At 45.7% G+C, this 24,660-nt stretch overlaps 1 protein-coding gene and 1 pseudogene across 2 annotated transcripts in view; both read right to left on the bottom strand.

The window, feature by feature from the left end:
* Positions 1 to 1,805: 1,805 nt before the first annotated feature.
* On the bottom strand, positions 1,806 to 2,305 carry LOC785951 (60S ribosomal protein L30 pseudogene; annotated as a pseudogene).
* A 4,144-nt stretch (positions 2,306 to 6,449) lies between these two features.
* GRIK4 (glutamate ionotropic receptor kainate type subunit 4) overlaps positions 6,450 to 24,660 on the bottom strand; it is a 493,259-nt gene continuing 475,048 nt past the window's right edge. Inside the window, exons 19-20 of one of the 2 annotated variants that reach the window (XM_059874755.1) lie at positions 10,943 to 11,061; positions 6,450 to 7,270 (exon numbers count right to left, since the gene is read on the bottom strand). In XM_059874755.1, coding sequence (XP_059730738.1) covers positions 6,911 to 7,270; positions 10,943 to 11,061 — 479 coding nt within the window. In that variant the 3' untranslated portion in view covers positions 6,450 to 6,910. The remainder of the gene's footprint in view (positions 7,271 to 10,942; positions 11,062 to 24,660) is intronic. The other variant, NM_001192626.1, reaches the window with a different exon arrangement.

Below are 24,660 nucleotides of genomic sequence, written 5' to 3'. Positions count from 1 at the left end.
CTTAGCCACTTACATTTTAACAGTTTCATTGTGTGACCTTTCTGAAAATTGTTTGCTGCCTACAATGGACAAAGTGATTGACAAGTGTCGAGTAGAGGAATGTCAACGTGTGCTGCTCTTGTTCTCACGGACGGTGTTCCATTACACTATCACCAGAACGTTTTGCCTGGTCAGTTATTCATGCTGGAGGAGTTCTGTTTTGCATCTGATGGGGGTGGAGGGTGAAGAGGTTTTAAGAAGTTAGCTCAGGCATCTTATCCCTCAACTGGGAATAGGGAAAAAGCACCTTTTACTTCATGCATCTACATATATGTTGGTTTAGGAATAAATTACATCCAAGACTGCTCAGGGAGAACTAAGCCACTAAAAGCCAGAAGATTAAACCCAGGAAAGTTATCTAGAAGCACTGACAAACCCTGAAGTGATCGTGGAAACTGTCTTCTCTCTTTCAAAATAGACATAAGAGATGTCTTACGGGAATCTCCCAGTCTGAGCTAAACTCACACACACACACCAGCTTAGCTTGAATAAACAGGGGCAAAAGAAGCACAGAGAAATAAATTTAAGTCTCTCTGTGCAGAAGTATTTTCCATCAGATTCTCTTTAAGCTACTTTTTAAGTCCTGTCGCCACATTTGAGTATGTGGGTATGAACATCTCCAGTAATGCTGTCCTGTGTGTGAGTGTGTGTGAGTGTGTGTGTGTGTGTGTGTGTTATCCTGCTTGTGACTGTCACATGTCACCTGGTTTTGGTGATTTAGCATGTTTCTCTATGCCCACTTGGAGCTATAGGATTACAGATGATGTAGAATTGGAAGCTATATTCTGTTATTTTTCATGGAAAAGCTACTAAGAATCTAATCAGAACAATCCAAGTAGAATAATTTTCCATGCAGGCTCCATGGGCTTCGTCGACTACCTGGATGGTTCAATGGACTGAAAAGAAAATCATTCTGAATGTTCCTGTATATCAGAAATTTGGGCATTTGGTTCTGTATTAGTTTTTCACATTGGTTCCACACTTTCAGTTATGTATTTCACCCTCCTTCCGCCCTTAAAAAGTATTTAATCTTTTTTAAAAATAGCTCATAATCCACTTCAGATCATCTCATTGCTTGTTTCACAGTTAGCCTTTCTGTATTCTGTAGGTCTAGGCTGTTTGTCTCTATAGCTAATCCCACTAATACAATATAAAGAAGCCCAGGAACGAGCTAGTGGTGAAAATTTCTAAACAGTACTGGCAGCAAATAGGAAGAAGCATAATAGGTGAGCTGGAATCCTGGGAAAAAGAACGCTGTGGGCGAAACAAAACAACTGCCTCAACAAGCTATCTCTTATCAGAACGGCGCTGAATCCATCAACATGAATTAACCATATTTCATTCCCAGGAAAAGTGAACTCTTGTTTTTCTAGATGTCCAAAATAAATAAACTAATTAATTAACAACCCCAAGTCGCAAACCGTCCTGCTTCCTCCACTAAGCCGATCTCAATGACCTGGAATCTTCAGCCTCTCGGAATGTCTACATGATTTGATTCCAAATCACACACTCCAGCACTTGGATATTTTGTGCTTTATCTTCACTGTTTCTTACAGGTAACTGTTGTCTTCTCAGACAGAAGACAGACACAGACTCTAATGTGGGGCTGTAGACTGAAGAAACACCCTCTCAAGGTCACGCACGAATCTAAGAATAATTCCCAACAGGATGACAGGCCTCTTGGTCCCTGTTCCCCTCTGACTTTTCTGCCATAGTCAAGAGAGAACACTGGATTGGGTACAAGGGATTCTGAAGGGTTAGCAGGATTCTTTTTTTTTTTTTTTAAAATAAGCTCTGGCCAGTTTTATTAAAGAAAAATTGTACATGATTTACTTTTCACCAGTCTGTTCTGGCATGCTTCTAATAATATCAGAATCACCTGGATCAACGATAGCCAGTGTGCATACTCTGTAGTATTTTCCACATGCTGTGCCCAATTCAATATTATTGCCACCGTAGTGATGGACACCAGTTTTGGCCAACATGGCATAATACTCTATTTCAGATTTCCTCAAGGCTGGGCAGTTGTTGGTGAGGATGACCAGTTTTGCTTTGCCTTGTCTGATCATTTTCAGAGTCTGTTTGTACCCCAACATGTACTTTCCACTTTTCATAACCAGCTGGAGCCTAGAGTTGATCGACTCCAGTGACTTTTTCGTCTTCTTTGCAGCCACCATCTTCTTGCCTTAGATGCGGGACGCCTCCAACCAAGAGCAGCCACCAAGATGGCCAGGGAGTGAGCAGCAGGATTCTTTAGCTAATTTTCTGGCAAGAGGATCATTGCGCTTATGTGTCTGACCTCCATCCTCTATAATACAGACTCTACATATTTGCAGTAAGACTCTATATATTTACCTTTGTAAATAAGTTAAACTACCCAGATACAACTCAGTTACAATGCATTGGTTCTCTGACTCATTTCCTTCAATCCTGACCACTAAAATATTTACATGCATGGTCTCACTTAATATATGAGCAGATTATATGCTCAACTCCTTTTTAAAAAAAGTCATTATTGAATTTGCTGCAATATTACTTCTCTTTTATGCTTTTTGGCTGCACATTACATGGGATCTTAGCTCCCTGACCAGCGATCGAAACTTCACCCCCTGCATTGGAAAGCAGTCTTAACCACTGAACTGCCAGGGAAGTCCCTACACTCAACCTCTTTATGGTTTTTCTTAGGCCATCAACTTTTCTGCCATTTCTGATCAGAGAGTTTGTTTTCCATTCTACTCCCCTCACAAGCATTTTTCTTTCTTGATCTTTGTGCCAGTTCTTACGGTAACATTAATATGTTTTCATTCAGATTTGGAAATTAGTATGAAATTAATAGAATTTGAAGGATAACATTCTGTTGATAGTGACAGAACTGCTCTTTCCAGGTTGCCCTTAAATTACAGAGGGGTTGTTGACCTCCTCAGTTTTAAAACTTAGAGACTTTTTCCTCTGCAATCAACACCTGTTATTTCTAGCTTCCCTGGTGGCTCAGATGATAAAGAATCCGCCTTTCAAGGCAGGAGACTTGGGTCGAGCCCTGGGTCCGGAAGATCCCTTGGAGAAGGAAATGGCTACCCACTCCAGTGTTCTTGCCTGGAAAATTTCATGGACAGAGGAGCCTGGTGGGCTACAGTCCATGGGGTCGCAAAAGAGTTGGACAAGACTCAGCGACTAAACAGCAATAACGAATATTTTTTCCATGAGAGGAGTTCTCTAAAGGCAGGTCATCACCAATCTTTGAGGCATGCAGTAGGATCCCCGGTTGTCAGCCCCTGAGGCACTCCGTTTGGCTAATGTTGGAGGATTTGCCTGTGGGGTTGTGGGGAGAAGCCACCTTTCACAGAAAGACAAGCGAACAGCTCAAAGCAACTAAAGGCTTAATTTTTCTCTTTGAGAGGTCCCATAGGAAGCAGTAGCTTTAAGTGAAATCTTTATGAAAGGATTCCTTCTCTGAATTTTCCCAACAGGCCTCTTTGTTATTACCTCCAGAGAGTTGCCTACCCATCAGGGAACCAAATCCCCCTTATCGTGTCCAGACTGCTTTACTGCTGTGCACACCCCACTGGAGGGAGGGTTACAAATGGTTCTCTCAAGCTTCACTCAAACCACCAGCCTGCCGAGTCTGAAATGCCCCGGCCCTTTCTGGCCTTCTGCACCATGGGAAGTCCCCCTTGGATTCCCAAAGAAAATTAAACTCCTTGGAATTCCAAACTAATAAACTTTCACAGAGAAGCCCCAGGCGGATTGGTTATCATGATATTTCGGTCTCACCTAACCAATAAGAGGGCCGGTTGGCAAGTTCCCAGGATGAATATTCTCATATGAGCATTGGATTAGAGGAAGCCAAAAGATTTTTGGCCATCTACGTACTCAACTTACACCCCACCTGGGTTCTGAGGTAGAGATCTTGTGACCGTTGGGGCCCTGCAAGGCAATTAAAAGAAATAAAGCAAAGTATTATATTTTAATTGATGTAATCTTCAAGCTCCCAGTGGAATCTGGGGTGATATCTGACTAGAGTTACCCTAGGTATCAATAGATGACTATTCTGTGAAAGTGCATTTAGGAAGACAAAACCCTATGAATCCTGAACTTCATTAACATGTGTATCCATTTGGGGGTGGGAGGTGGGGATTGACTCTGTCTCCAGGACTACAAACTGAAAGAAGCCACCTAGGTTTTTCTGGGGTCTGAACAAAGAGCTGAAGGGGGTGGGAACTGAAGAGAGGGCAAGAGAGAAGGGCAGGTGGAGGGGAAGACAAAATGTGGGTTTATATTTTTATTTGCTTTCAGAGTACCTGGATTTTGGACACACCAAACCACTCTTTCGAAACCCAGACAGCTTTCATCCATCACTAACATTTCAGGGTTTCTTTCTGTTTTATTGTAAATATTCCAGTCGAAGAAAGATAAACAGACAAGAAAAAACAGCTTTATACAGTATACAGAGTCAGATAGAAAATACAGAATGGAAAAGAAAGGCAACAACCAACAGATAAAAGTGGAGACGAACCAAGGAAGAGAACTAGCTGGTTGCAAGTTCACGCAGCAGCTTGAGCGAGGTGCAACAATGGTTTCTGCAGCTGACAGAAACTGCCTTGCGCCGCCAGTCTTATCTTTATTCCGTGAAAGAAACAGACTTTATAAATGATTCATGGGGACATTTACTTCACTAATCCATTAAAAAAAGTTTGTTATTGATCAAGATGTCTTGCTCATAAAAATGAGTTTTATTTGTCTTTAAAAAAAAAAACCCTTCCTGCTCCACATGTGATCTGACAGTAGGGACCACATTGTGCGAAGCAAGGGCTGGAGTTGAGGGCAGCGTGGCACCATTTTGGTCTGCAGTCTGTCGGCCTCCAGGTGCCCTTCCCGCCAAGTCTGTGTTCCTTCAGGTGGTTCAAGCGAGCAAGGTTTTAAAAAAAAAGACTCGTGTCTGCAGAGCTTGCTGACATTTGATGAGTTAAGAGGAAAGAGTAAGAGGACTCAAATTCATGTGAGAGAAGAGGTCAGCCTAGTACAAAACCGGTATCCTTTATTTGACGCCTCAGGGTACCCCCGGGATGGCTGCTCTAACCAACTGTCCTGGCACAAAGAAGATGTCAACCTAATGTCGATGGCAAAAACACGGAATTAAGCTCGTCGTCTTCCAAAGGGGTCTTTACGTTAGTACATTCAGAACAGAAACAATGGGAGGACAATTTCGATTCAAGGTGTTGACGGTGGGGGAGGTGATCGTCGTAGCTATTTAGCTCTCTCTCCCTCTGGATTTTCTAAACTGACAAACAGAAATTGCATAGAATTTGTTTTCCATCAGAACATGAGAACTCTGTGTGTGAACCTCCCAACCGGAGAAGCCAAGCAAAGATCAAGTGGCTGCTGGGAAGGCTGCCCCTCCCGTCAGAAGATGCTGTGGACCCTCAAGCATCTCACAAGTAGAGAAGCACTTTGCAGGCAACTGACAGCCTGGAAAGCATCAGTAACTCTGAGTGTGCAGATGGAAGAGAAGTGAGATGCTTCATGTGAAGTCATACAAGGGGGCTACTGCCCATGTGTCGCTAAGAACTCAAGAGTTCCTAGTTCCCAGGCCTGTGCACTGGCCACAAGACCCTACCTCTCTCCCAGGAACCTGGCAAAGTCTTGATTATTTATGGTCTTTCTATATAACACACACACACACACACACACACATGCGCGCTTGTACCCAGGTCTCCCATCTAGTAGCAAGAAGTCACCCAATCCAGGATAGCTCTGGCTTCATAGGCAGCTACCGAATTTTGTTAAAAAGAGGTGCAGGTAACAAAGTCTGCACCGGACCAGCAGGGGGCCCCATCCTCTCCCCACCCCCCACCCCATGAACACTGAGCCAAGGCCACTGTCCAGGAAGTTTGCATTTACCCTCTCTGCTCCTTAAACCAGCCCTGGGATAGTCAATGCCTTCTGCACTCCTCTCTCTTCTCTCCTTCTCAGAGATCACTTTCATCAAAGACCACACCAAACCCAATCACAGTGAAAGTCAAAAAGAGAAACAGAAAGAAGGGACATATTAACCTCTCAGGCATTTCAAGTTCTCTCAGTCAACTTTGAGTTCATTGGTTTGGGACGTTTTAAAAATTACTTTAATGGACCTTTATTGGAGACTCTCCACCTAATTCTTCCCAAGAGCCTTCTCCTCCATGCCCCTGTGTCCCGGGTCACCACACAGAAAGGAGAATTCAGCACCTGGAGTTTGATGCACTGGCTGCTCCATATCCTAAAATTTAGGGAAATGGTACCAGAGATTATGGTGACTTCCAATCCCTAATCCAGCCGCCCCGCCTCCCCAAGAAAGCAAAACAAGGGAAGAGAATTGAGACAACAAAGAAGGGAAGGAAGGCAAAAGAGACAACAAAAGAACATTAACAAAAATATACAAATCCAGAAAAGAAAAACTTCCCTGTTGAGTTTAATTTTTTTTTTTTCCTGTAAGAACTAGACCCAGGGTACAATGGCCCCTTCCTAGGGGGAAATTCCACTGATGATGCCACCAATTCATCTGACGGTCTGGACAGGGACCCCCACCCGGACTCTGTAGTTTTGGCGGGATGGGAAGGCCCACTGAGGGGAGTGGGGGCTTGTGGCTAGGAGGCAGAGGGTCCCTTGCCACTTGGGCGCATCGTCTCTGGGGTGGCCCCAGCTCCCCGGACCAGGGCGCCGCCTCCGGCTGGGGCGTCAGGCTCTTTGATCTGTTTGTAAAGTTACTGGATCCAAAATCCGGAGAGAAGGGTGGACGCTGTACAAGTCCGAGGGCCCGGCAGGCAGCAGGCGCCGGCCCGGCGCATCCCGCCCCCGCAGCGGGCAGAGGAGCGGAGCATCTTCGGCGGCGGCAGGGTTACTCGGGCTCGCTGCTGTTGGTGGTCTTCTCCCACTCCAGGCTCTCCTCGCTGCGCGCCGGGGACGGCCGCGCCCGCAGGCCCTGGAAGCGGCGGCACTCGGGGCACACGCGGATGTGCGTGCAGCCGCGGGCCACCAGGGCGGCCTCCTGGGCCAGTCTCTGCGCTAACTGGTCTGGCTCCCCGGCCCCGCATAGCTTGCCGTTGCTGAGCGTCGCGGTGCCCCGGGGCCGGCGCTGCTCCTCCGGGATGGGGGGCCGGGGCGGCGGCAGCCCAGAGCGCCGCCGCCGCGGATGGACAGTGTCCTGGCATAAGATGATGTTGCGCAGCTCGCTCACCATCTCCTGGCAGACGGACCCCTGCAGGACATGGGAAGGTCATAGCCCCATCTTTCAAGAGCAGCCCCATACGGTCCCCAGCGTGCTAGTTCGGGCGAGCGATCAGGGCGCAGAGTTTCAGAATTTTATCATCGTAAATGATCGATGGTCTTTCAACTCATCCTCTCACTTCCACCCGCTATTTAATATTCAAACATCCTCCATACCATCGTGTGCAACAGCCCTACCAGCTGGTTGTTTCAACTTCGAACACCTTCAAAGACAGTGATCTCACCGCGGTGGGAAAGCGCCCCTACCAGTTTTGCATATTTCCCTTAAACGCTGCTTCCTTCTACTGACTTAATTCCTCTCCCTGAAATTGTCATCCATGGATCCCAGTTAAATTTGGACCTTGAAGCTGACTAAATAAGTAATCCCTCTACCAGATGTCAGTCTTTCAAGTATTTGAAAAAGCAGCCCTGTCTCCATGAACATTCTGTTCTCAGGCTAAAAAGTCTCATTTCTTTTAATCAGCTGGTTATGGCTGGAGAGGCTGCTGTTCTAACAAGAACTGTACAACAGCCATCTACTCCTGCAGCTCTCCTGATAAGAAACTCTTGGGTCCAGCTGTGTTTTAGAATATTTTGGATTTGGACAAGGTAATGCAGTGAACATAAAATACATTATGTATCTGTTCCAGTGGGCTCTGGGGAAGACCCTGCATTCAAACACATTAATAGCAAAAGGTATATATGCTCACCCCAAGTGAGAGAAAGACCATAAACATTAGCCTCATACAAGTCCAAGTCGAGGTTTGTCACCAAATACGCTGGCATCAAACAAAAAACTTGGAACTTTCTGAACTGAGCTTTTTAGGTTTCAGAATTGCGAATGAAGAATCTTCAACCTGTACCATGACAACCATGTGCTGTGCTTAGTTGCTCAGTCGTGTCCGACTTTTTGCGATCGCCCGCATTGTTCCATTAATTGTTCCATTAGGGGAGTCTACTTCTCTGTACCTGCTTCAGGTGGAGGGTCTATGCAAGCTGGGTTATTTTCCCAAGAACTCACCCATTGTCTGGATGTACCTTGAACAATTCAGTGAGGAGTTCAAGCTCTCCCAGGCTCCTCTGTCCATGGGATTCTCCAGGCAAGAATACTGGAGTGGGTTGCCACGCCCTCCTCCAGGGGAATCTTCCCAACCCAGGAGTTGAACCCAGGTCTCCTCCATTGCAGGTGAATTCTTTACCATCTGAGCCACCAGGGAAGCCCATGACTATCATAGTTATACCCATTTCACAGATGTGGAAATGGAGGCTCAAAGAATTTATATACTTTACTAGACTTATTCAACTAACAAATAGCTGACCTAGAAGTTGAATCTACACCTACCTACTTCAGAGTGAGTACATGCTCTACTTTGTTCTCTACTCTGTGCTGGAAAGGACACTTTTTGCCCCCAAGATGGGAGAAGGAACTTTCTTTTCTTTCATGTTCTCTCTTCCAGTCTTCCCATTCTATCAGCAGAAACGGGAAGTTGCTTTACCATAATCAAATTGTTCATGTAGCCTTTACTCTTCTTTCTAGATGTTGGGAGAGCTTGAACTCCTCACTGAATTTTTCAAGGTACATCCAGAACATGGGCGAGTTCTTGGGAAAATAACCCAGCTTACACAGATCCTCTACCTGAAGCAGCTACAGAGAAGTAGACTCCCCTAATGGAACACGGCCTGAGTCAGGATGAGACTCAAGACTGTCAATAAATAGCAGAGACTCTATGCAAGTCTTGACTTCTCTGTGCTTCTAATAATAACAAAAGCATCATCTCCTGCCTAATCTATTATATGTGACAGAATATACCAACATACATGTATTGACTGTCAACTAAGTATCAAATTCTTAGTAGTGGGAATACTGACACTAAAGACCAAGTCCTTACTTTCGGGTAGCAAAATGTCTAGTAACCGGGCTGATGTGAAAATAATTGGCACACAGTGTGTGACTGCTCTATGCTCTGGTTACAGGGGTGGTGGAAGGGAGGAGAAATGAGTAGCATTCTGATTTGGGGGAGAAGGCAGGAGACGTGGGGAAGGTTTCAGAGGGCAAGGAACACCTAAATGAGGTCTTAGGGAGAGGTACGAGCATCATTGTTTAAGGAGCAGATGGAGGAAGAGAGCCAGTAATGCTAAAGAGAGAAGGATGTGGGGAACCAAGAGAGTCTGGAGCAGGCAAGGCAAGGGAAGAAAGAGTTCTGGAAGGAACTTCCCACTTCATCAAGGGCCACACTGAGGTCCAATAAGGCCCAGTGGGTTATCTTCTGGTTTTGTTCATTGGGAGGGGTCAGGCCTCTTAGCCACAACCTTTCAGGGCAGAGGTGGGGAGAAGCCAGCTGTCCTTGAGTGAGGCCAGAATGGGAGGTGAGACAGGGAGGTGGAGGCAGTGGATTACCTGGGTTTGCAAGAGGAGAGAGGGAGGGCAAGAGCAATAGTAACATGGCTGTTACTTGAGACTATGGGATAAACATTAGTGTAGTTGTGGACTTCGGGGAGAGAACAGGGAGAAAAAATAAATGAGAGAAAAAGGATAATCCTAGAGGAGCTGAGGAAAGATGGGAACGAGGTGGAGGGGTGACCAGAACATGCGAGGCAGGCCCAGGGGTGGCTCCAGCTGTGGATGGATTTTTAAGGCGGTGATCTTCAGTGGGGGCTGGTCACTCCTGATCTCTTGGTGAGACAGGAGGGAACATTAGTCATGAAGGAGCAAAGGGTTATGAGGAGTGGGTGATGGCTTGAAAGTCTAAGGGGGCATGAGAAAGAGGAAGAGATTGGTGAGCTGTGTTAAATCGAGGCCCTACATGAGGCTGGACCACAGAGGTTTATAGGAGCCCTGGACCCTTAGTTATTGTTAGGAGCTGTTTCTCCAGTGTCAGTTAGGGAGAGAGATTTTAGGACAATCAGGAGTTGGGAGACTGAGATAGATGCCAGTATACTTTAGTTTTTTTTTAATTTTTTTGAGGAACCTCCATACTGCTCTCTATCCCATGGGTAACATAGATAGCTAATGGGAAGCTGCTGTATAGCAGAGGGAACTCAGCTCGGCACTCTGCGATGACCTAGAGGTAGGGTGGGGGGAGGGGAGGGGAGAGGGAGGTTCAAGAGGGAGGGGACATGTGTACACATATAGCTGAGGGACTTCGTTGTATAGCAGAAACTAACACAACACTGTAAAGCAATTATACCCCAATTAAAACAAACAAATAATGCAAGTAGCGTGTAAGCAGGTAGAATGGGGCTACAATTGGATAAAGTCTTTTTCCTCCTTCTTAGACTCCTCCATCTGTGTGAAGCGTAATTAACCCAGTTTCTAAGTCACAGGTCTGAGAATTAAACGTCTTCCAAATCTCTGAGAAGGAAGATGCCATTTTGAGCTCTCATGAATTAGGATAATAGCTCTAGACAGCTTTTACCTGCAAGGCAAAAAACATACTTAAGATGGAAGAGCCAAAGCCACTGTTTCCATTGTAACCTGGTTACTTTTGCTTGTTTTTCCTTTTAATACTATACCTTAAATCACAGTTGTGCTAAATCCATGGGCCCCCTACCCTCCTGTGGGATTTCACAGGTTCTGTCTGAAGTGACCTTTGTCCCTGCATGAGCCTCTGAACTTTGCCCTGCCTGCCAACACTATATAGGTCATACCCATTAGAAGGTTTACCTCAGTCGCTTCTGAGTGTCGGAGAGTCCATAAAAACTCCAACATAGCCATAAAAATGGCCACGATTAAGCCACAAATAAGAACCACAAAGATTCCACCAATATTCTCCATTCCTAGTCCTGTAAGAAAGTGAGAACAAACAAAAAAATAGCGTAAAAGAGCTGGAAGACATAATTATTCTACGAAAAATGTTGAATGTTATTTGAATTACCAGCACTTGAGACTTGTAGATGCTTTACACACATGTTCCCTGAGATATAATTATTCTTTTGAAACAAAAGCAGAGCGTAGCTGGAGGAGAAGAGGGGAAGGGGATGTAGATGCAGATGGAGGAGATTGGTGAGAGGCTTCTTGGGGCGGGAGTGGTGGTCATCTTATGAAAATGGGCTCAGGCAAAATTGGATTTCGCCTATAGATACCAAAGGGCTTCCCAGGTGGCTCAGTGGTAAAAAATCCGCCTGCAATGCAGGAGATGCAAGTTCGATCCCTGGATAAGGAAGATCCCCTGGAGAAGGAAATGGCTACCCACTCCAGTATTCTTGCCTGGGAAATCTCATGAACAGAGAAGCCTGGCGGGCTACAGTCCATGGGGTTGCAAAAGAATCGGACACAACTTAGCGACTATACAACAACGATAACAATGATATCAAAATACCAGCAAATTCTAGCTGTTTCACAAAAATGTAGTCAATCTTCCTAACACTGTGTTTTCTTGATATAAAGCCATTTATATCTATGGATATAAAAAACTTGTAACCTAACTGTGGATAGAAAAAAGTTTCTTTTACTTATCTGTGTCAGCATGTTACTAAAATACTTCCTTGGAAAGTAAAACTTTTTATTCCACCAGACCAGTGGCTCCCAAACCTAAAGGCCATCAGAACCATCTGGGAAGCTCATTAAAAACACAGATCCCTAGTCCTTACCCTAGACCTACGGAATCCCTACCTCTGGAAATGATGCCTAGGAATCTGTATTTTTAAATGCATTTCACAGGTGGTTCTTTTCCAGCCAGGCCTAAAATTTGTTTGCCAATTGGTATTTGGGAAAGCATCATACATAGCTAAGTTTCTTCAAGTTAGGCACAATATCTGGTTATAACCTCACTTCCTAGTATGATGACCATCCACATAACATATACTTAACAAATACTTCTAGAATTATATGGTTGTTTCACTTCTGCAATGTCAAACACCACATTAGCTATGTAACTGGATGCTTTTTTGGGGGGAATGTCAGACACACATGAAACTCTGACTCACCAGGGGCCACAATCATAAATCTAAAAGCAGCTTTTATCTAGGAAAGTGCCAAGAGCGTGGCTTCCCTCCTATGCTCTTCCTGAATACTTGCACATTTTGAGTGTCTGTTCAACCAGCAGTGCCCTCATGGGACAGGGAGCTATGTCGTGTCAGGGAGAGCCAGCGTCTTGCAACGCTGAGATGAACCAGGGTTTAGGAGCAGAAATCTGACACTGCTTCCTGTACTTGGCAAAGCTGGAAAAATATCCCTGCCTAGCCATTTCAAGATGCCTTGGGTTTCCTCTCACAAAGCCTCAAGTGAATGTCTTGTTTTTTTGGTTTTTGTTTTGTTTTTAAAATAACACAGCGTGGCACAGCATCTGCCTATACTAATAATCTGCTACTCCAAGGGCTCACATCATGAATGCACCCAATGGGTTATATACTCTGGTCTGCAGGTCCACACAGCCAACTCTTGAGGACCTGCATGAATACAACATCCTCTATTTTGAATAATCAAAACCAAGAGACAACTTAAAAACTCAGTTTTAAGGGAACGCATATAGAGTTTGGGGTAGATTTCTTCCTTCCAGGAGGAAGGTGCTTGGGCTTCTTTGATGGCCTGTCCCTCTAACCTGGAACCATTTAGGCAGAATAGTCTTGCCTGGAGAATCCCACGGACAGAGGAGCCTGGCTGGCTACAGTCCACGGGGTCGCAAAGAGTCGGACACGACTGAGCGAGTTCACTTCACTTTGACCACAGGAATATCAGAGACACAAAAGAAACACTTAAGGGGGAATGCCCCAAGAATCTAGCTGGGGTGTGCAGCCACAGCTTTAGGGGTGGTGAAAACCGGGTTTTAGAACATTCACCTAAACATCATGGACTAACCAGTTTCTCCAGCCGGCCCCTGTGGAGAAAGGGCTCCCCAGTGAAGGGGAAGTGATAACTGATGCCAAGGAGGCCCGCCTGTTTAGGTAAACAGAGCCCCAAGTGACTGTTGAGGTACCATGGACTTTCCTATCACCTTCAGATAGTTCTGCCTGATATAGAGAAAACACTGTTTTCAGTCACTAAGTCGTGTCCAACTCTTTGGGACCCCATGGACCAGCATGTCAGGCTCCTCTGTCCTCCAATATCTCCCGGAGTTTGCTCACATTCATGGCCATTGAGCTGGTGATGGTATCTAACCATCTCATCCTTTGTCACCCCCTTCTCCTTTTGCCTTCAATCTTTCCCAGCATCAGGGTCTCTTCCAGTGAGTTGGCTCTTTGCATCAGGTGGCCAAAGTATTGAAGCTTCAGCTCCAGAAAAAAGATTAGGATCCCCTTTTAGGAACTCAACCTCCCCTCGTGTTTCTGCAGAGGAGGCATTCTCCACTCAGGCCCAGTTCTGCCATCTGGGCTCTAGTGTTTCCCTGTTGCCCTCTGTCCCCATCCTGGCCCTCCCCAGTCTTGTCTTCCCCACTGGCTTTTTCCCTCAGCACGAAAACACACTCAAGTCTTTCCCTTCTTATCAATGTCTACACACTACTATATTTAAAATGGGTAACCAACAAGGTGCTCCTGTATAGCACAGGGAACTCTGCTAAATGTTATGTGGCAGCCTGGATGGGAGGGGAGTTTGGGGGAGATGGATACATGTATAGGTATGACTGAGTCCCTTTGCTGTCCACCTGAAACTATCGCAACATTGTTACTTGGCTATACTCCAATATAAAATATTAATTAAAAATTAAAAAAGAAAAATAAAAAATCCGTCTCCTCCCTCCAGCTCTGTCTAGTGAATACCTTTCTTTTTCCTTTCTTCCCTGGCCAAGCTTTTTGAAGCAGTTTGTCTATATCAGAACTATTTTAAGACAGCTCTTAAAACACTTACAGTTGGAGGCCCCAGCCCACATGAAACAAAAAGAAAATGTACCCACATTGTATGTTAAATGCATTTTTAAAATTCTGCTTCTGATGTGACGGAGTGGCAAGCAACGATTAATGTATAATTGGCTGTGATTTCTTAGCAGTTGTTGTGCATATAAGAGAATGTTTGCAAAAGGAGAAAAACCAAGCTGAAAAAATTGTTTCTAAATGTAGTGAAGTTTTTATGAATATTAAATTTAAAGTTAATGAAGTTGAAGCAATGTTACATCTTGGAGATATTTAATTACACGTCAACTTAATTTAGCAGTTTTCTTTTTGCATTTTGAAGCTAATAATTTTTTTCAGACCTCAAACATAGTTTTGGACACTCAAGAAAAGCTTTTAGGTGCTAGGTGATCTGTCTATGGTATCTAAAGGAGAAAATGATTGTGCTCTGAATTCACTTTTATCCTCCTGAATATTTACTTGTCATCCCATGAAATTTTGTTTTGTACCGCTAAAACCAAGTTCATCAGGGTCACCAATGAACATTTTGTTTCTAATCTATCAGAAAATTTCCAGTCCTGAACTTAGGTGACTTCTTGTAACACCTGACATTGTCAACCAACCCCGTTTTTGCTTTTTTTTTTTTTTTGTCTACACTGTGAGGTTGTTGGGATCTCATTTCCCCTACCAGGGACTGAACCTCGGCCACAGCAGTAAAAGTGGCAAATCCTAACCATGGGACCATCAGGGAACTTCCTCTTCCTCCTTTTTTTCATGAAGCCATTGCTCTCTGCTCTCCCCCAGGCTTCTCAATTGTCTTTGCCGGCTCTGAAGCATATTCTCCTATTTCCCTGCACTGAGTCTCTTGCCTCTCCTCTGTGTACTGTCCTGCTGATTTAACCTCCTAAATGCTTTTTAATTTCTTACCCTTCTCTCTGTCTCTCCTACCACGTCCCTAGCTCAGGCCCCCACCATCTCTTGCCTGGACTTTGGCTGAAGACTCCAAAATAACTTCTCTGCACACAGCCTGTGCTTTTCAACTTTACCATCCATGTAGTTGCCCGAGTGATCTTTCTGGTCAGAAGATTTCTAATACATCTTGTATCACTCTAAAACTGCACAGAATAATCATTAGTTTAATGTAGATACCTTGATTTCCCACTAGACTGTGATTCCCTTGAGAGGGGGATCCATGTCTTGTTCAGCTCTGTAAAACCACAATCATGGCCCATCGTAAGAGTCAATAAATGCTTGTTTAAAAAATGAGCTGACAGAAAGAGGATAAGGACATCACAGGCGTAGAAGCCTGCATTACCCAAAACTTTGGATTCATATTGTGATATGTACTCACTCCTAATCAAATGCTTTTAAATTAATAATAAAGTGGGCCAGTCCTCATCTATTATTCCCAGGTGGCACTAGGGGTAAAGAATCCGCCTGCCAGTGTAGGAGATGTAAGAGACAATGTGGGTTTGTCCCCTGGGTCGGGAAGATTCCCTGGAGGAGGAAACGGCAGCCCACTCCAGTATTCTTGCCTGAGAAATCCCATGGAGAGAGGAACGTGGGGGCTACAGTCTGTGGGGTCGCAGAGTCAGACATGATTGAGAGTTTGAGCAGTAGCCCTCATCCAATTATCCTAGCCTGGTGACACAGACAGATGGCCCAGGTTGTACTAAATGGCTGGCCAAAGTGGGACTGAACATGACATGGATGGTCCACAATGTGGACTTGACAGTACGTGGTCCTGAGCAGGTCTGGGGGGTGGGGCTGGGGGAGAGTTATAAACAAACAGGTGATGTGTGCTGGGATAATCTTGATCAGGTGAGGGAAATCTTCTTAAAGGAGCTTAGGTTTAAATGGGGTTCTGGTAGAAACTATGAGTCAGTGAAACACCCCACAGCCTCTCTTTCCCAGCTTCTCCTGTTTCAAGACCAGCATGTTAATCAGGGCTGTCAGCTCCAGCATGCTGACTCCGGGCTGAGTGGCTCCCTCCCCGTAGGAGCGGGGCTTATATACTGCTCGTGCCTTTAGGAACTTATTGGAAAAGGGAGGCAAGAATAGATTGCTGGCAGAGTTGCAGTTGAGAAACAGATGGAGTGGGGAGTGAGCGGGAAGCAGAGTTAGGAGGGAGCAGCGGTTCCGTTAACATCGTCATTAGTCATTCTCCTAGAAGTCAGACGCCTTCCCCGGCTCACAGCCATCACTCAGAGCAGCCTGTCCTGTGGCCTCCCTCCAGTCTGACCCCAAGGCCCATGATGCACCCATAGATGCCTCCACACCTGTACTGGAGTCATCTTATTACCCCCACCCCTTCTTCAGACAAGACCACACAGAAGCCATCCAGACAGATGGCTTTCAAACTGAGATGTACCTGACATGAGTTTCTAAGGCTCAGTTGGGTCCCAGAAGTAAGACTATTAAACTAAAGTGGAATCAAACTCTCCCCATAAACTCTCAGTGGATTAAAGACTAACTTTGGTGTCATTCACAGATTGCCCACAAATACAAATGATAGTTGACAGATGCAAATGAAGAATGCTGTCTCCAGAACCACAGAGAGGAATGGGCCACCTGCAAGGGAGTATCTCTGAATAGATATGAATCTCCACCCACCCACCCAGCCACCTGCTCTGCCTTTGGTTCTGACCAGCAAATAGTCACCTCTTGGATTCAGGTGCACATATATCCCAGACCTTAAAACCCGTGCATATCTCCAGATGGTCCTGTGGAAATCTGCAAATGCAAGGCAGGACAGTTCCTTTTGAATGGGAGCCTGGGAAGCAAAGAGGCAGAGGCAACAGGAGTCACGTGGCACGGGCAGAGAGAGGAGAGGCTGGTACCACAATCCCTTTAGGAGGCAGTGTATTTTGTCTTTGACATCAGTCAACACATCCTTCTTGAGAAGCTCCCATGAGCTGAGCACTATGCTAGGTGCTGAAGCTTGGTGCAGTCTTCCAGATTGACAACATTTGATAAGAACATGGTTTCTTTGACCGATATGATTTTCAAGCACTTACTAATTCAGAGTCTAGAAGCTCCCTTGCGGCTCAGCGGTAAAGAATCCGCCTGCCAATGCAGGAGACCAGGGTTCGATCCTTGGGTCAGGAAGATCCCCTGGAGAAGGAAATGGCAACCCACTCCAGTATTCTTGCCTGGGAAATCCCACGGACAGATGATCCTGGAGGGCTACAGTCCATGGGGTCGCAAAGAGTCAGGCATGACTTAGCAACTAAATAAATAAAAACAATCCAGAGCCACATTCACCTACATTCATGCAAATATATTAAATGGCCCCATCTCTATGGACTTATTTGTTGTAAATAACAACTTTACTTGCCCATATATGAGCTGATCTACATAACCTTTTCAGAAAATACAAAGTGAATCATCATGTTTGCACCGCTGAGGACTGTGAAACTAAGTTTGCCATTTCTTCTTGCATAGATCATGACATCTGTTGACTAGACCTTAGCAGATTCTGGAGACAGTGATGGCATAAGGGTCGGAAAAGTGACAGAATAGAAGAGGGATGGGAAACGCATCTGATAAATTTTGCAATTTATCGAAATAAAAATTATAGAAGGGGCACTTTACAATTTATCTGAAAGAGATGGGAATACCAGACCACCTGACCTGCCTCCTGAGAAATCTGTATGCAGGTCAGGAAGCAACAGTTAGAACTGGACATGGAACAACAGACTGGTTCCAAATAGGAAAAGGAGTACGTCAAGGCTGTATATTGTCACCCTGCTTATTTAACTTATATGCAGAGTACATCATGAGAAACGCTGGACTGGAAGAAAAACAAGCTGGAATCAAGATTGCCGGGAGAAATATCAATAACCTCAGATATGCAGATGATACCACCCTTATGGCAGAAAGTGAAGAGGAACTAAAAAGCCTCTTGATGAAAGTGAAAGTGGAGAGTGAAAAAGTTGGCTTAAAGCTCAACATTCAGAAAACGAAGATCATGGTATTTGGTCTCATCACTTCATAGGAAATAGATGGGGAAACAGTGGAAACAGTGTCAGACTTTATTTTTGGGGGCTCCAAAATCACTGCAGATGGTGACTGCAGCCATGAAATTAAAAGACACTTACTCCTTGGAAGGAAAGTTATGACCAACCTAGATAGCATATTCAAATCAGAGACATTACTTTGCCAACAAAGGTTCGTCTAGTCAAGGCTATGGTTTTTCCTGTTGTCATGTATGGATGTGAGAGTTGGACTGTGAAGAAGGCTGAGCGCCGAAGAATTGATGCCTTTGAACTGTGGTGTTGGAGAAGACTCTTGAGAGTCCCTTGGACTGCAAGGAGATGCAACCAGTCCATTCTGAAGGAGATCAGCCTTGGGATTTCTTTGGAAGGAATGATGCTAAAGCTGAAACTCCAGTACTTTGGCCACCTCATGCGAAGAGTTGACTCATTGGAAAAGACTCTGATGCTGGGAGGGATTGGCGGCAGGAGGAGAAGGGGACGACAGAGGATGAGATGGCTGGATGGCATCACTGACTCGATGGATGTGAGTCTGGCTGAACTCCGGGAGTTGGTGATGGACAGGGAGGCCTGGCGTGCTGCGATTCATGGGGTCGCAAAGAGTCGGACACGACTGAGCGACTGAACTAACTAAGCTTGAGCACCTCGGATCTCATTTAATTCTCATTAAAAATACTATAAAGAAGGTCCACTGTCGGCATTTTACAGTTAAAGAAACAGAAATTCAGAGAACTTCAAGAATTTGCCCAAGTCTTCGGAGCTAAGATGTGAAATCCAGGTAAGTCTGGCTGCCCAGCTAACGTTTATAAAAGTAAAGCTGACCTTTATGAATGTCTACTATGAGCCAGCTTACTAGGCTAAACGTTTTAACCCAATCCTAACAGTTGCTCTGTGAAATTGGCACTACCCTTGCCTCTATGTTCCAGATAAGGAAACCAAGGTACTGGAGTCAGGTAACTTGCCCAGGACCCCACAGCTGGCAAGCGGAAGTGCCTGATTCAAATGGAAGCTGGAGTCTCAGGCTGTATCCCTACCCTACACCACCTCTCCAGGGAACTGGGGGCCCCCATTGTCCTTCATGCTGCAGGAGCATGATTACAGGACTCAACCTGGCTTCCCATGACTGAAGTCATTTCTAGGACCACTGCCCCAGTCCTGTCCTGAGTGCCTGGGGAGGGAGGCTGTGCTGTTGTTTAGTCAGTCAGTCATGACCGACTCTTTTGCGACCCCATGGATTTGCAGCCCGCCAAGCTGTGCTATCCATGGGATTTCTCAGGCAGGAATACTGGAATGGGTTGTCATTTCCTTTGCCAGGGGTTCTTCCTGACCCAGGAATCCAACTCGTGTCTCCTGCATTGCAGGTGGATTCTTTACCACTGAGCCACCAGGGAAGCCCATGTATGGGCTGTGAGTTCCACTTATGAAAACCCCTGCTGTCCTTGGGAACATTACATCAAATGTTTGGATCAAAGATCCATTGACTTAATCTTGCCTCACTTTGCAGACACGGTGCGGCTGTGGTCTTTATACTCGCTGACCTCCTTTGATGCAGACACACCGGGCCATGGTTCACCTCTCTTCTTGATCACGCTTTCCACCCTACCCCTACCCCCGTCCCAGAGTTTCCCTGTCTCTGAGCAGTCAATCCGATTTGTTTAGGAAGAGGCTTTCTCTGCAAGCATCACTTTGAGACACTATCTAAACTCCCATATTCAGGTTTCCAGTCTTGGCTCTCTCCAGAGAAACTAGAGAGCCAGCATAATAGAGCTGGGCCCCCAGGGAAGAAAGAGAAGGGAAAATGTCCCCACAATTCCCCCCACCCCTCTCATCACTCGCCCCCACTCTTGCTAAGATGTCTCACACTTTCATTCCCGCCATGCCAGACAGCAAACTTCCTGCTCTCTGAGGATTTTGTGAGTCAATGCTACTGGCCTCTATTCCATCCTTGAAAGGGGATCCTGATTTTCACAGCCCGGTGTTGTATTTATGTTCCTTTGAAGCCTAATTGTGAGCTTGTGTTTTTTAAGATAAAAGTATTTAATTTCCTTGGAATTCACCGACTACCTTTTTGTCTGGCGATTGCTCTGCAAAGCCTTTGGTAATACAATCCCCTTGAATGGGGATGTTGGCCCCTGTGAGTGGCTAACGATATTTCTTTTTATAGGAGTTGAGTGAGAAAATAAATAAAATGAGTGTTTTTGAAAAGACAAGGCAGAAGAAAATGAAGCAGCTTGGAATGAAGCCTGCTTCTTTTTGTAATACTCCTGTCCTCCACATGATCTGTGTTTTTCAGTTGTGTATGCAGGTAACCGGTCACTGAGTTATAGGCAGGGAAAGAAATGGGGATAGATGAAGCCAAGGGGTAATGTTGTGGTTCTCATCAGAGCCAAGGAAGACCTGGCAAAAAAAAAACAAAACAAAACTCGGATTGGTGGCATCAGCCCAATGTTAGGATTCTTCTCTGGATTTTGGCAGTGATGCTAGAGCTATAATATTGGATTAGACGTGGAGTAGCATCAGATCCTTTTCTTTAAAATGTATCACATTTTAATAGGATAACACAGTAGAAAAGGATTATGCCAGGCACTGTGCATTGTCTGAAACATCCTAATTGATGTCACTCTCAGCTTCAGAGGTCTGTGAGATAAGGATCCCCTTCAAAGTTCCCTCCACCTCCATCCCTCTCAGAATGCTCCACCTTCTCCTCCTTCCTTTAGGTCCATTTGGAAGCCAAGGGATTCCATCAATAAAAGAAAGATCTCCTAGGAGCTGCTTTGGAAAGTAAATGAAAAGGACTGCCCTTTGTTCAACTTGAGATGCAAGAAAAAACATGGTCCTGCAGCTCCATTCCGGGCCCCCACGAAAGACTTCAAGGAAGAGAGCTTCCAGGCCATGCTGGCTCCTGTTCTTCTGCCACAGGGGAGGGGAGGTCTGTCAAGCAGTGAGTTATATCCTGGAAGTCTGATGGCTAATTTGTCACACACTAACCAGGCAGTGGCTCCAGTCCTTCCAGGTTAGTGCTTCTGGCCTGGCTTGGCAGAGGTCACGTGGACTTTTGCTCAGCCAGAAAGCCTTTCAGCTTCTCTGAGTAATGTCTGCTTGGGTTTCAGCCATGGCAGAAATGGGGTCAGTGCGTTAAACTGGCACCAGCTGCTGTGGCTGGGCTGGGAACCGAAGCCCCGGCTCTTATGCTGATTTGTACAGCATCTCCCACACAGCCCCTTCTTGGACCACACCGGTGATTAATATGGCTCCCCCTCTTGTACCCAAGGACGACTAAAAGGAGGCAAGACAGCATCAGCTGGTTGATAGAACCCGAGCATCTTCTGAAGCACATGAGACCTGGGCAAGGATGACTTCCACTGTTTATTTTCCCTCTTCATCTGCTCAGTTCTCTTCTCCGTGCCAGGGAACATTCAGTCCCCAATTGCAGAGTGGGGAGAAGCCTCCTGCTCACTTCTTTCCATCTTCCCTGGGAACCTGCTTTCCCTGTCTCTCTCCTCCATCCATTCTGAGCTCTGCTGTCAGACAGTCTTCTTCAAACCTTTGTGGAATGGGGAAGAATATCCCAAGCCAACCGTGCTGCAAAAACGACAACTTAATTTTCCTATAAAAGTACCAAATGTCTACCTCAGGCTTCTGTTTTCACCTGATTGCCAGAAACAGAGATTTCTTTATGTTTAAATTTCATGTTTGCTGCTGCTGCTGCTAAGTCGCTTCAGTCATGTCCGACTCTGTGCAATCCCATAGACGGCAGCCCACCAGGCTCCCTCGTCCCTGGGATTCTCCAGGGAAGAACACTGGAGTGGGTTGCCATTTCCTTCTCCGATGCATGAAAGTGAAAAGTGAAAGTGAAGTTGCTCAGTCGTGTCTGACTCTTCCTGACCCCATGGACTGCAGCCCACCAGGCTTCTCCGCCCATGGGATTTTCCAGGCAAGAGTACTGGAGTGGGGTGCCATTGCCTTCTCCAAAATTTCAGGTTTACATTCAGTTAAATACAGTGTTATCTCTGTTCCCCTTTCACTCCTGGATATATTTCAGGTCTGAGGTTGGCAAGGAGATGATGTCATGGGGGTGAAGCTAGGCGTCCTGTCCTAATGCTGGATTCGACTTAGATTTCCAATATCCTTGTCTGGGACCCTGGAAAATGCAGGCCTGTCCCTGCGACCTCTCTGCTCCTGGCCCCCACGTGCCATCTCTCACGCCCCCCATTCCATGCAGCACAACACATATTTCTGGGGTCTGCCAAGCTCTGGAAGCAAGCAAAAACCTCTTTGCTTCTAGGGATTCCCAACAAATCCAGAGTTCTCTCTGGCCCTCTCCACCTCTCAGCCGGACATCGGGCTCCTTCTCAGGGACCCTCCAAATTCTAACACATCCTTTCCGGCTCAGAAACTCCCTGTCTCAGGAGGGCATCTTTTGATCTAATTTGCAGCCTGGGTGGCCTGGGTCTTTGAAGTTCTAGTGTCAGCTTTACACCAAGCTTCTTTTCAGGTACTGCCCTTCTGTATTCCAAAATACTTTTTAGCAAATCAAACACCTTGACTTCTAAGAACATTGTGTCTGCTGAGTTGGAACAACTTCTTTTAGAACTTAAAGGTAGTCTCTCCTCTCTGTTCCTCCCAAGGCAATGACTGTCCCCTGGGACCGTGAATGCCACTGGCAGCTCAGAGCTCCATCCACAGCACCTGCTTTCTTGATGCCACATCTCATGCCAGAACCTTTGAGGTCTGCCACCAACGTCACCAACTCAGTCCAGCGTGCTCATGGTGTGCCAAGGTGTATGCAGAGCTCTGGGGTGTTCCTAGAACATCTTCCTAGGACACGATTTTACCCAGAGTTTAGGCCAGAAAAGGGTTTTTCCATTACATAAACATGCCCATATCCGGCTGTCAGATGCAAAATTCACACGTGTTTTTAGGACAAAACAGAAGACTTTAAGGATATTCCAAACATGTTGGGCTGTTTGAGACGCTTGTGACTGTGTCCCCAGACCCCTCAAAAGTCCACACTCAGTCCCCTCTGCTGTGCATCTCTTCCATGGGAAAGTTTGGGACACTGGTCTGCTGTCCACACGCCTTCACCCACTTTTCAATGTCCTCTTAATCCAACCTCACCCTGCTTTTTGAATCCAATTTCTGAGTGTGACAGCTGTGCTCCATAATCTTCCTAAAGCTGTGACTTCCCAGGGCTTCCCTGGTGGCTCAGTGGAAAAGAATCTGCCTACGAATGCAGGTAACTCAGGTTCAATCCCTATCGAGCCTGTGCTCTAGAGCCCAGGAGCCGCAACTACTGAAGCCCATGTGCCCCGGAGCCTGTGCTCTGCAACAAGAGAAGCCACTGCAATGAGAAGCCCACACACAACAATAGAGAAAAGCCCGTGCAGCAGTGAAGACCCAGCAGAGCCAAATAAATAAAATAAAAATAAACAAATAAAGCTGTAACTCCTAATGAATGTTTCATGGTCCAGGCCCCATGTCTCCATAAACCTTCCCTGAATATTGCTCAGAAGTATTGCCCTGGGGCTTCATAATACCTTCTGTCCAGCTCTATGAAAGCATCTCTGCATTGTGACTGTTACAGAGATGATCTGCACCTGTCTCTAGGTGCTAAGCCTCTTGAGGGCAGGGCCACGTCTCATTGCTTTTGATACTTTTGGAGCCCAGCACAGTGCCTGATACACAGCGGTCTCCACTGTTTGTTGGAGGCAGTGGGGGCTCTGTAAACACTTTCCATCCACTTCCTGGATGTCAGGGCTGTCTGGAGGAAAACAGACTTAGGAAGTAGGACCAGTCTGTAGGTCCTTGAGATGATGGCTGATTCATTCATTCCTTTCTATTCCTTGCATCAAGTACTGATGAAATGTCAAATGATATGCTGGTCACTGGGATAGAAAAATACATACGACACAGACCCTGTCCTTAAGGTTTTCACAGTCCATAGGGAACAACTATTAATAGAAAACTAATGTCCTATGTGTTGAAAAAGAACTATGTAGCCTGGAGGAATACAGGGTGGACAGATGCACTTGTGGACACTATTCAGACCTCAACTGCTTATTTAGATTAAAAATTTAGAATAAAATCACTTCTCATTTCCTTTGAACCAGGTGCCCTGCTAAGCATTTAACATGATTTATCTCATTCGATCTCTGCAATAGCCCAAGGAGGGTCATTATTATTTTTAGCTCTGTTTTCCAGAGAAGGAAACTAAGGCTTAAAGACATTTTACAGCGTACATAACAAGGCCATCTATGGAGCAGAGTCCCCTTGACGCACTATTCATGATTTTGAGCCCTGTGCACACTGCCTCAGGGGAGAGAACCAACATAGTGGCAGTCGGCAGAACAAACAGGTGTGCAGGGGGGCAAAAGTTTGATAAGCTCCATTCTTGGGCGGTGGGGGGATTCCACTGGCCTTTGGGTGAAATCGTGAATGGGACAGAGATGATCTAAATTGAGGTCCCTGAGTGAAAGCCATAAGGTCCCAGCTCCTGAGTCATCATTACGTCCTTGCCGATCTGCTGCCCTCCAAGTGTTCCTCTATAGATTACTGGTGAAAATAAACACAAGCAAATACTAACTGCCAGGGGCTGGGTTTAGCAGTCAGGGATGAAAGGGGA

Source organism: Bos taurus, chromosome 15, assembly GCF_002263795.3.
Source record: "Bos taurus isolate L1 Dominette 01449 registration number 42190680 breed Hereford chromosome 15, ARS-UCD2.0, whole genome shotgun sequence".
Taxonomy (NCBI): Eukaryota; Metazoa; Chordata; class Mammalia; order Artiodactyla; family Bovidae; genus Bos; species Bos taurus.
The sequence above is the reverse complement of the archived record's forward strand: the minus strand, read 5'-3'. Positions and strand labels throughout refer to the sequence as shown.